Source organism: Delphinus delphis, chromosome 5 (genome assembly GCF_949987515.2).
Source record: "Delphinus delphis chromosome 5, mDelDel1.2, whole genome shotgun sequence".
In the NCBI taxonomy this organism is placed as follows: domain Eukaryota; kingdom Metazoa; phylum Chordata; class Mammalia; order Artiodactyla; family Delphinidae; genus Delphinus; species Delphinus delphis.
In genome coordinates, this window is record NC_082687.1 from 44,824,686 (window position 1) to 44,837,350 (window position 12,665).

At 40.5% G+C, this 12,665-nt stretch overlaps 1 protein-coding gene across 1 annotated transcript in view; it reads right to left on the reverse strand.

Moving 5' to 3' along the window:
• Window positions 1–12,665, reverse strand: part of FRAS1 (Fraser extracellular matrix complex subunit 1) — a 464,038-nt gene that overhangs the window by 111,037 nt on the left and 340,336 nt on the right. Inside the window, exons 33-35 of the mRNA XM_060012300.1 lie at window positions 10,017–10,131; window positions 7,863–8,000; window positions 5,854–5,886 (exon numbers count right to left, since the gene is read on the reverse strand). Of these exons, the coding sequence (XP_059868283.1) occupies window positions 5,854–5,886; window positions 7,863–8,000; window positions 10,017–10,131 (286 nt within the window). The remainder of the gene's footprint in view (window positions 1–5,853; window positions 5,887–7,862; window positions 8,001–10,016; window positions 10,132–12,665) is intronic.

A 12,665-nucleotide genomic window follows, 5' to 3' on the forward strand; every position in this document is an offset into this window, starting at 1 on the left:
TGGCAAATAAGCATATGAAAGTATGCCCATCATCATATGTCAGCAAAAAATTGCAAATGAAAACAACAATAAGATCCTACTGTGCACCAATTATAATGGGCAAAATTTGGAACACTGACAACACCAAATGCTTTTAAGGACGTAGAGCAAAAGGAGCTCTCATATATTGCTAGTGGGAATGCAAAATGGTTCAGCCACTTTGGAAGACAGTTTGGCTGGTTCTTATAAAACTAGACATACTCTCACTAAACACACAATTCAGCAATTGCACTCCTTGGTATTTACCCAGAGGAGTTGAAAACTTAGGTCTACACAAAAAACCTGCACACAGATGTTTATAGCAGCTTTATTCATAATTGCCGAAACTTGGAAGCAGCCCAACATGTCCTTTAGTAGGTGAATGGATAAACTGTGGTACAGCTGGACCATGGAATATTATTCAACACTCAATAAATGAGCTACCAAGCTATGAAAAGAAGGAGGAATCTTAAATGCATATTACTAAGTGAAAGAAGCCAATCTGAAAAGGATACATATTGTATGAGTACAACTATATGATATTCTGAAAAGAGTAAAACTATGGAAGACAATAAAAATAGTGGTTGCCAAAGGTGGGGGGAGGTGAATAGGCAGAGCACAGAATATTTTTAGGGCAGTGAAAATATTCTATATGATATTATAATGATGGAAATGCCATAGGGCAAAAATGCCATATCTTGGTCTAAACCCATAGTATGCACAACACAAAGAGTGAACTCTAGAGCAAACTGGACTTTGGGTGATTATGATGTGGAAATGTAGGTTTATCCTTGGTAAAAAGTGTACCATTCTAGTGAGTGATGTTGATAATTGGAGAGGCTATGCTATGCATATGTTGGGGCAGGGGGTATGGGGAAAATGTCTGTACCTTCCTCTCACTTTTTTTTTTTTTTTTTTTTTTGTGGTACGCGGGCCTCTCACCTCTGTGGCCTCTCCCACTGCAGAGCAGAGGCTCCGGACGTGCAGGCTCAGTGGCCATGGCTCACGGGTCCAGGCGCACCACGGTATGTGGGATCTTCCCAGACCGGGGCACGAACCCTTGTCCCCTGCATCGGCAGGCGGACTCTCAACCACTGCGCCACCAGGGAAGCCCCCTCCTCTCACTTTTAAAAAAATATATTTATTTATTTATTTTGGCTGATGGGGTCATAGTCGTGGCATGCAGGACCTTTAGTTGTGGCATGCAGGAATCTTTTAGTTGCAGCATGTGGACTTCTTAGCTGTGGCATGCATACGGGATCTAGTTCCCCGACCAGGGATCGAACCCATGCCCCCTGCATTGGGAGCATGGAGTCCCACCCACTGGACCACCAGGGAAGTCCCCTTCCTCTCAATTTTGTTGTAAACCTAAAACTGCTCTAAAAAATTAAGTCCAAAATAATTTTTTTTAAAAAATCACTCAACAGTAAAAAAAAGAACCTCAGGCAGAAACAAGATAAATTAATTTAAGGTCGGCCCAAGGTCCATTTCCTTTACTCTGTATAATAGGTTCATGGATCATTTAACTTAAAGTCCTGGAGAAGGTTAATAGTTAACCCCTTCACCTATTCAAGCTTTCAGGTAAGTATTGAGGCTTGGAAACCAAACTGGCACACTACCATGATACTTGTTTTGCACGACCATAACACATACAGACAGACTAAATTAAATATCTCATACTCAGAGTCAGAAACTTGTATTAAAATCCTGGTTCTACTGCTTACCAGGTACGGAAACACGAGCAGATTACTACTCTAATGACCCTTAGTTTCCTCAGCTTTCAAATGCTAAAATAAAACCTGTCCTTACAATATTGTTATTAGGATTAAATAAGACAACTTATATTGTAAATCGTTTTGTAAAATGTAAACTGCTATAATCTGTTGTATCTTATTACTGATGTATGAACTATCTATAAGTCTGTCACTAGAAATGAGCTGATACTAGGTTCTTTTCAACAATGACAGAACACTAGAAAAAGAAAGAAAAGGCAGTCAAATCAGAAAGAAAGAAAGAAAACTGTCACTATTTGCAGATATGATATTATATATAGAAAACCCTAAGGAGTCCACCAAAAACCAAGAGAACAAATGAATTCAGTACAGTTGCAGAATGTGAAATCAATACATAAAAATCCACTGCATTTCTATACACTAATAACAAACCAGTAGAAAGAGAAATTAAGAAAATAATCCCATTTACAATTGCATCAAAAAGAATAAAATACCTAGGGATAAATTTAACCAAGGAGGTGAAAGACCTGTACAATGAAAACTATATGACATTGATGAAAGAAACTGAAGACACAAATAAATGGAAAGATATTCCACACTCATGGATTAGAAGAATTAATATTGTCAAAACGACCATAATACCCAAAGCAATCTCCAAATTCAATGCAATCTCTATCAAAATTCCAATGGCATTTTCCACAAAAATTAGACAAACAATCCTAAAATTTGTATGGAACTACAAAAAAACCCCAAATAGCCAAGCAGTCTTGAGAAAGAAGAACAAAGCTGGAGGCATCATGAGCCCTGATTTCAAACTGTACTCCAAAGTTACAGTAATCAAAACAGTATGGTATTGAAATAAAAACAGATATATAGATCAAAGGAACAGAATAGAGAGCCAATAGATATCAGGTCAATTAATTTATGAAAAATAACAAAGACTATAAAATGGGGAAAGGACAGTCTCTTCAAGACACGGTGTTAAGAAAACTGGACAGCCATATGCAATAGAAGGAAAATGAACCAGTAGCTTACACCATACACAAAAATTAACTCAAAATGGATTAAAGACTTGAACATGGGCTTCCCTGGTGGTGCAGTGGTTGACAGTCCGCCTGCCGATGCAGGGGACATGGGTTTGTGCCCTGGTCTGGGAAGATCCCACATGCCATGGAGTGGCTGGGCCTGTGAGCCATGGCCGCTGAGCCTGTGCATCTGGAGCCTGTGCTCCGCAACAGGACAGGCCACAACAGTGAGAGGCCCACGTATCGCAAAAAAAAAAAAAAAAAAAAAAAGACTTGAACATAAGACCTGAAACTATAAAACTCCTAGACGAAAACATAGGCGGTAAGCTCCTTGACACCAGCCTTGGCTTTTTGAATTTGACAACAAAAGCAAAAATAAACAAGTGGGACTACATCACACTTGCACAGCAAAGGAAACCATCAACAAAATGAAAAGGCAACCTACAGAACGGGAGAAAATATTTGTAAATCATGTATCTGATGAGGGGTTAATATCCAAAAAAAAAAAAAAATATATATATATATATGAAGAACTCATACAACTCAATAGCATAAAAACCCACAATCTGATTTTTAAAATGGGCAGAAAATCTGAAACAACATTTTTCAAAAAAGATACACAGATGGCCAACATGTTCATGAAAAGTTTCTCACTCACTAATCATCAGGGAAACGCAAATCAAAACCACAATGAGATATCACCTCACACCCCTTAGAATGGCTATCATCAAAAAGACAAAAGATAACAAGTGTTATGAGGGCATGGGGAAAAGGGAACCTTTTTATACTGTTGCTGGGAATGCAAATTGGTGCGGCCACTACAGAAAATAGTATTAAGTCTCCTAAAAAAATTAAAACTAGAACTGCCACATGATGTGGTAATCCCACTTCTGGGTGTGTATCCAAAGGAAATAAAATCAGTATCTCGAAGAGATACATACACTTCCATGTTTATTGCAGCACTATTCACAACACTCAAGATGTGGAAACAACCTAAATGTCCACTGGTGGATGAATGGATAAATAAAACATGGGAATATAATGTATAGCATGGTGACTATAGTTAATAATACTGTATTCCATATTGGAAAATTGCTAAGAGAGTAGATTTTTAAAGTTCTGATCACAAGAAAAAAAATTTGTAACTATACATGGTGACAGATGTTAACTAGACTTATTGTGGTGATCATTTTGCAATATATACAAATATCAACTTATTATGTTGTACAACTGAAAATAATGCAATGTTATGTGTCAATTATACCGCAATAAAAAAAATAAAAAAACAGTGACACAACCCTAAAATTTACTATTAATTCAAGTGTGACTTTTTAACCCTCAAAGAAGAAAAGAATATCTGAGAGATTGAGGGAGATGACTTTATCCCTACTAAGATTTATCCCTACATGAAATATAATAGGACATATGGATGGTTGATTCTAATGGAATAGTCAATCCGAACTAAACAGCTGTTTAAGGATTTATGGTTATCCATCCTCACTCTAGACCTAAGTTAAGAAAGTTTGTCTCTACTTTGCATCAGCATAGATGCCAGGTCTGATTCTGCTTTTGCTTACTGGCACTCAGCTTCTACTGTACTTGAACTAAAACTAGGATGCTGAGGTCTATACACAGCTACCACAACTCACTGTCTGGGTCAGAACACTTCCAAAGAAGGCTGTTTCATCTACATTGAAAACTTGTTGTTTAGTGTAGCCACCATCATTAACGATCTTAGCTAAATCATCTGGATAACTTGCTGCAGCTTCTGCGCCAGCACTTACTGCTTCACCTTGCACTTTTATGTTAAGAAGATGGCTTCTTTCCTTAAACCGCATGAACCAACCTCTGCTAGCTTCAAACTTTTCTTCTGCAGCTTCCTCATTTCTCTCAGCCTTCATAGGATTGAATAGAGTTAGGGCCTTGCTTTGGATTAGGCTTTGGCTTAAGGGAATACTGTGGCTGGTTTGATCTTCTCTCCGGACCACTAAAACTTTCTTCCTATCAGCAATAAGGCTGTTATGCTTTCTTATCATTTGTGTGTACACTGGAGGAGCACTTTTAATTTCCTTCAAGAACTTTTCCTTTGCATTCACAGCTTGGCTGTTGGGCACAAGAGACCTAGCTTTTGGCCCATTCTGGCTTTTGACATGCCTCCCTCACTAAGCTTAATCATTCCTAGTTTTTGATTTAAAGTGAGAGATGTGTGACTTTTCCTTCACTTGAAAACTTAGAGGTCATTGTAGGGTTATTAATTCACTTAATTTCAATATTGTTGTGTCTCAGGGAATATGGAGGCCTGAGGAGAGGGAAAGAAACAGAGGAATGGCCAGTTGGTGGAAGAGTCAGAACACACACAACTTTTATTAGGCTTACTGTTTTATACGGGTGTGGTTCCTGGGGCCCCAAAGCAATTACAATATTAACATCAAAGATCACTGCTCACAGATCACTGCAACAAATATATTAATAATGAAAAATTTTGAAATATTGCAAAAATTACCAAAATGTGACACAGAGACAGGAAGTAAGCAAATGCTTCTGGAAAAATGGCACTGATAGACTCCTTTACACAGCGTTGCCACAAACCTTCAACTTGTAAAAAATGCAGTATCTATGAACCACAACAAAGTAAAGTGCAATAAAACGAGGTAAGCCTGTATGTGCCTCTGTTTTGGGAGCTTTACACATATGTAATTATTATTTATTATCCTCACTGATGGATAAGGCATTCAGGTACAGAGACGTTAAGAAACTATTCCACAGTAGGCTGAACCCCAGGCAGACTGGATCAAAGTCTAAGATCTTAATCATTATTACCTCTTTTTAATAGATATTAGGACAAGTTGAAACTGGGCTTAAAGAACACTAATCTTTGGTATCCTTGGTGGATTATAATTATTTTTTCTATGAATACAAAGTTAAGCTATTACCATTTTAACTAGCCATGTGATTATTTTAGAAGAAACTTATGTAACTTTTAAGTTGTTCTTAGAAAATAGCTAAAAGTAATGATGAAGACAGCAAAAAGAAGGAAAAATTCCATCTTCTAATAAAATTGAGATTAAAATTTTCACCTGTGAAGTGGAATTTCACTGAGTCTGGGAGACCTGAAAGAACAGAAGACAGAAAATCAGTATACTAAACATTTTGGGGCCAGAAATAGATGGGAAAGGTACAAACTATAGGGCAGAGATTAGAAAAGTAAAGGACATTTTAACCTAAATTATTATGACTTAAGGAAAGATCACCAGGTTGTTTGCTAATGTTATGTTGACTTTAATGGTGCCAACGCTAATTTTAAGTAACAAAAAGAACCACAGAATGGAATAATTTTATATCACATCAGTTAGAGTGATTTATAATACATTTATTCAGATCCCATTTTACCAGTACATAAAATCCTACAAATCGGTGAATGTGGGTGATGTCGTATGTCACTGACAAGGCTTTCTGGTGGGTCAATTCCATTGTAGATATAGTGATGCCTGGGACACTGATTTACACACTATAACAGTGTAAGAGATTTATCTCGTGGCATTTATCCCGTAGATTATACAGGATAGGAGTCTGCTCTCTCTAAAAAGGCTCTAGGAACACAGGCGAGCAGAGTGGATTCGGAAATAACCTCAACCAGGGCTGACATGTTTTCTTTCCCTCTAAGCCCAGGATGACCTGAGTTTCTTGTAAAGTAGGTCTTGTAAAGTTAGGGTTAGAGGACCGTGAACATTTTCACTGGTTATGAGTTATCCAGTTAGTAAACACTGGGGATACTCTTAGAGAAGAGGTCTATCCCAGCCTTAGGGATTTTCAATCTAATCGAGGAGTTCATTATTTTCTAGACAATTGCATCTATAATGGCATATTAAATAATGGCAAATATTACTTTAAATGTTTGCCATACTTGAAAACATAACTCTAAAATTATTCAACCCGTGTTCAACTCACCATAAGAAATCACCAACTGTTCTGTATGATTAAAGCTACTATATAAAAATAATACTCTATATTAATCATGTTATGTGACACATACATCTTAAAGATCATAAAGAAACAGGCTTCAAGATTTTTAGAATCATTCCAAAGCACAGAAATATTTAGGGGTAGGGACTTAAAACTCAGCAGCTTTGAATACTGGGTCAAGGGGAGACTAATGGGTGGCAAGGATTAAGGCTATCCTGGCTTAGTGGAAGGGCACACACTTGCTTGAATTAGAAATGTAGTTATTCTTTTGCTCAATCTTCTCTTCTTTAAAAAAGGTGTCTTTGTCAAATCCTGGTTTTAATCCCAAAGGTCGCCTACATGGGACCTTCCATGAAGTATGGCAGGATCCTTCTCACTAGATTCCCCTCATCCACATGCCCATCTGTCCTGGCTTTGTCCTCAAATCACTCCCATCACTGCAGTCAAAGAGATCCTTATGAAAAGGCATCCTCCTATAACTTAAAACCTCCACCAGGTCCTTATTGTTCTTGGGATAAGGCTCCAAATCCCTGCAGTCTCACAGTGGCCTTAAGGTCTGCCCTCTCTCTCTCCCTCCAGGCCCATCCCCACTCTGTTCAACCCTCCACATTCCAGACACAATGACTTTTTTCAGTGCCTAGAACATCACATTCTCTCCCTCCCAGGGCCTCTGCACAGGGGCATGTGCCCTTCCTTCAGGAATGTTCTCCCAATGATCCCGACACACACACTTGGCCTAGTTAGCTTCTACCCACCCCTCTTCTGTCAATATCTCCCTGGGGCAGGCTCCAGTGGACCCTCAGTCTAGGTCAGTCTTGCTACATCCAATTCCACCACTGAACATTCTTCCTTCTTTTTAGAGCTCTTATCTCAGCCTGCAATTAAACATTCATTACTGGGATTATTGATCAAATTCTGTCTCTATACCTAGGATCCCCAAACTCGCCAAGACCAGGATTCCTGCCTCTTTTTGCTCACCACTAGATCTCCAAGGCCCATTCGGGCCTTGCCATACAGGAGGCACAAAATAAGGCTTTATTAAAAATACGCCCTGAAGAACCACAAGGAGTGGTTGTAGAATATAGTGCCTTGGGTGCCTCAAAATAGAGAAAAAAAGCATTACCAGCAAAGGAGAAGGCCATGATCTCCTGGAGGTGGGGGGCTGCAGTGGGGGGACGGTACATAATGTTGCCCTGGTTAATGTCTTCCTGGGTGAAATACCGGATGGGAGAGTGAGGCTGGTCCCTGTGTTCGATGATGCCTAGGAGGAAGAGAGACGGCATGAGCAATCAACAGTAATTCTGACGGCTGACTGAATGATCAGAGCCATAAAGCTGCCTTTCCCACTGGCGGAAGTCTTTTATCCTTCAGGAACAATTGCTCTCAGCTTGTTCTTGGTATACTCTTCTTCAGTTATTCAAGAAAAGGGCCAATCTGAAACCCAGATACTCTTGACTAGGCCTCATTGACCATAAACAATAGTAAGATGCAAACTACTGCCCCCTAATGTAGCTTAGACCTGGGAATTCTGAAGTCATAGACACTGTACCATAATTATGAGATTCTCTCAATTGAGTTTAAGTTCAAAGGTCAAGGTCGCTACAAAAATGGCACAGGCCGGTCTCCTGGTGAGGCTGTAAAGATTTTTTTCAATCTACCCTCTTTCCTTCAGAAAATCCTTAGTCTCTGTGATGACCTTTGGCAATAGTAACATGGATCTTGATCTGGATTTGCAATTATCACTAACTTATAAATGCTTTAGGGGTGGCAGATTTGCCTGTCATTTCTAAATTCTGCAGGTACAGAACTGATGCTATGATCATCTTTCATGTCCTACTTACTCTTTAAAAGGAGGACACTAATTCAGCTTCTGAGGGACTGACAGACCTACAGTCATTCAGGTTGCTGGTCTGAAAGAACATCTCCAGCCTAGCAACGTAGGGAGGACGACTCTAGCTATGGCTTAGCAGATGAAAAAAGAAGATGGAGGACTTTTAGTCTTTTAATCTCTTTGGACTTTATCAAAAGGGAAATGAAATTTAATTTCTCCTTGGGAGAAATTGATAACGTGAAAGGCTCATAGCTAAGGCAGTGGTTGGTCTTGGGAGAGCAGCCTCAGAGACAGGAGCAGAAGTATCTTCGTAGAAGCGGATCTCCTCACTGTAAGGCACACACACATCTCTCTGGGAACAGGCTTGGTAGCTGAGCCTAAAGTTAAGGGATCTGAAGGCTGGGGACTGATGGCCAGGGCCCACCTCTCCTCTAATTGTAGTTCCACATTTCCATGCTCCTGTATGAGAGCACAGAGCTGTGTGCTGACACATGTTTGTCACGATGGGAATTCCAGAGTTGTGAAGCATTTGACATGACAGATACTAAATGGTCTTCTGGGTCAGTATCTCCTTAAGGAGAACACTTGCACATTCTCACTATTAGGACGTTTCCTTCCCCTTCATTTGGGTGACTGGTAATACTACTGTAAACGTAATTGGTTTTTTGAAGCTCATAGGGTATTAATATGTAGGAGCACTATGTAAACTTCTAGAAGTCATAAACAGCATTTATTACCTTGGTTAAAAAAAAAGAGGAGGAGGGGCTTCCCTGGTGGCGCAGTGGTTGAGAGTCCGCCTGCCGATGCAGGGCACACGGGTTCGTGCCCCGGTCCGGGACGATCCCACATGCTGCAGAGCGGCCGGGCCCGTGAGCCATGGCCGCTGAGCCTGCGCGTCTGGAGCCTGTGCTCCGCAACGGGAAAGGCCACAGTAGTGAGAGGCCCGTGTAACGTAAAAAAAAAAAAAAAAAAAAAAAAAAAAAAAGAGGAGGAGAGCCTTAGCCATGCGGGGGAGAAACTGAGTATGTGTGGCTCAGCCCCCATTGGGCTCTCTGGCAGAGCTCCTTGTCCTTAGCGCATGCTCATTCTGGTCCACTCGCCTATCAGAACCTCACCAGGGCAGGCCCTGTCCCTACAGGCAGTGCGTGGGAGGGGAACTCATCCAGTGATGAAGTTATGTGCACACTATGTTCTCCAGTACAGCTCTGTCAGTACCAAAGCTGACACATTCATCTCCATCTGTCCGGCCACTCAACTGAGTGTCTCAACTGAGTGTCTCCCTCTCAACTGGTTCTCAACTCAGAGGACAGGAACAGAGGTGATGAATAATTGTTACTCCTTAAATCCTCAACAAGTAGAAGCAGACAGAATTCCAGAGCTTCTAAGGCTGGTCAACAAGTAGAAGACAACAGCACCACTCAAAACATCATTTACTGCACGCCTTACCTTGACTGGGATGCAAAGGTAGAGTGATATTATATATTATCTTTCCACTTGGTCTCTCAGAGTTTACAAAGGAGAGAGAATGAGGCTGAATCACAGTCAGGCCGTCCTCCCAAGCCTACACAAAGTTTAAGAGAGAAGAAGAGAAAATAGTGTGACGAAAACAAAAGCCAGAGGCAAAAACAAACCTCATTAAAAAAAAAAAAAAATCAACTTACTCCGTTAGTCACATTTAGCAAAATTTTCTCTGAGAGTTCAAAGGGAGGATCTGGTCTCCTTGCAGATGCGTCCCGGCTGATTCGCCCTTCTCTCCCCTGCCCTTGGCCCCCTGGGTTTATGTTGGTACATGCTGTGGGTGCCCCAATATGACCACTTCTCCCTAGTTGGAACTCACAGTGGTACATGTTTGGAAATGAGCCATCACAGCTGGCTATTCTACTATTCACAGCTGGATCCCTACAGCTCTGCTCCTCTCGTTTAACGGCCTAAGATTATATCTGGTGAGCATTTCTCCCAACCCCCCAGCTTACTAGTGGGAACTGTGATGCATTCTTTTCTTTTTTTAACTTTGATGGTTTCCAATGGCTAAAGATGAACTCACCTCAAATGCCAAAGAGGCTCACCATTTGAATTCAGAGATTTAAGAATTGTGTGTTTATTACAGCTTATAACAATAGTCAATATTTCTCTTCATCTCCATTGTACTATTCCAAAGAACTAGATACTGCTTTTTTGCTTCTAGCTTTCAGGACCCAATGAACGAGTCAAGTGAAATTAATCTGAAGGCCAATGTGTGTGTAGCTTTCACAATCCATTCACCTGTGTGTGTTCACAACCCATTAACAGTGGACAACATTGGAAAAAAAGGAGAGATTCAGAATTCCATGACCAGACCTAACAGAGATTTGGGGACAGCAGCAAAAACACAGAGTGGGGAGGAGAAAATGGAAAAGGAGTGTGAGCACGGGCCCCTTGCCTGGGTCACACATGCCGATAATAAGACAGAACAAAAATATCTGCTCATCGCAGACTCTTCCGAACTGACCCTTGAAGAGTTAGTGTTTGACATGCTCTCCTGCTCTTTCAAGCTCTGCTGCTTTCAGAAGGAATTTCCCATTTAGGGAAGGATTGAGTAGGGCTCAGTAATTCTCACGGAGGAGGGCGTGGTGTTCTTCCTTTTACCAATGAAAAGATTGAACATTGCAGTTGCTTCGTAACTGTCCCCAAGGCATACTCGTCCTGGGAGAGGCAGCATTTGCAGGTTAGGACAACCCCTTATTTCAGGTCATTGCTCAGGTCTGGAATGTAAGGAGCAAGGAAAATCAGAATTGCAAATAGCAGCTGGTCTCTCACCCTAAAATAAAACAGGTTAGGACAACAAAAGAAAAATATACGCCCTATGTAAGGTGTTTACAGCCCATGCATGTGTGCATACATCTATAAATGTGTACACGTGTGGGCACAGGTACACGGACAAAAAGTGCAGGGTGAGTACATTGTTCAGTACCGCTTGCCACCTTTTAATCTCAAAACCATCAGGATATCTGAAAATTCTCAAAGTATTATGGGATATTTTCGAAAATTTAGATGTCCCTAAAACAATAAAGTGGTAAGAAAAAAGAATTATCATGGACCTAGGACGACAGAAAAGGGAAATGTGTTCTAGCCAAGAAAACAGATGTTTTATTACAGAACTTGTTGATACTATTTTTTTACTAATAGAAAGAGACACTAAGCAGAAAAGGCGAGGACTTGATTCTCTGAAGAAAGCAATATTGAGGTTGAGCTATATCAAAGTATAATCAGTTTTAATATTGGCTATTTGAAGTGTTCAATATTTATCAATCAAACAGTAAGAAATGAGAGACTAAAGTTAATGGAAATCATTATAGAAGACACTTTTTTTTTATTAAACTATCTGTCAACAAAGGAAGATTATAGAATAATGGTTTCCGTAATACCCATATTACCTCTGAATACATCCAGAATCCAACCACTTCTCCCCATGACATTGCTACCATCCTGCTGGGAGCCACATTCTCTCACCTGGATTACCACAACGGCCTCCCAGCTGCTCTCTTGTCCTCCCCCAACAGTCTATTTCAGCACAGCAGCCAGCATGATGCCTTTAAAAAGGACATCGGACCTCTACTCAACACCCTGCAATAGCTCTCCATGTTACTCAGAATCAAAAGTCCCTACGATGGCCTGTGAGGCGGACATGGTCCGGAATCTGCTCCACCCCCATCCGCCCACTTAGCACATCTGTGAATTCATGCAGATTCCTCTGGCTTCCACTTACTTTGATCCAGCCATACTGCCTTCCTTGCTGTTCCTTGAATATCTAGGCATGCTCCTACCTTGATACCTCTAAATGAATGGTTCCCTGGGCCTGGAATGCTCTTTCCACAGGTATCTGTACAACTATCTCTCTTACCTTCTGCAAGTCTTTCTTTAAATGTCATTGTCTTAAGGTAAAACACCCTGACCACCTTATTTAAAGTTACAACCTAGGTCTCCCCTGCTACACTTCCAATCTTCTTGGCCCTGATCTACTTTTTGTTTTATCATAATACTTCTCACTAACATGCTATATGTGAGTTGCTTATTTATTTTGTTTATAACTTATTGTCTATTCCCCTCCCCCAAGAG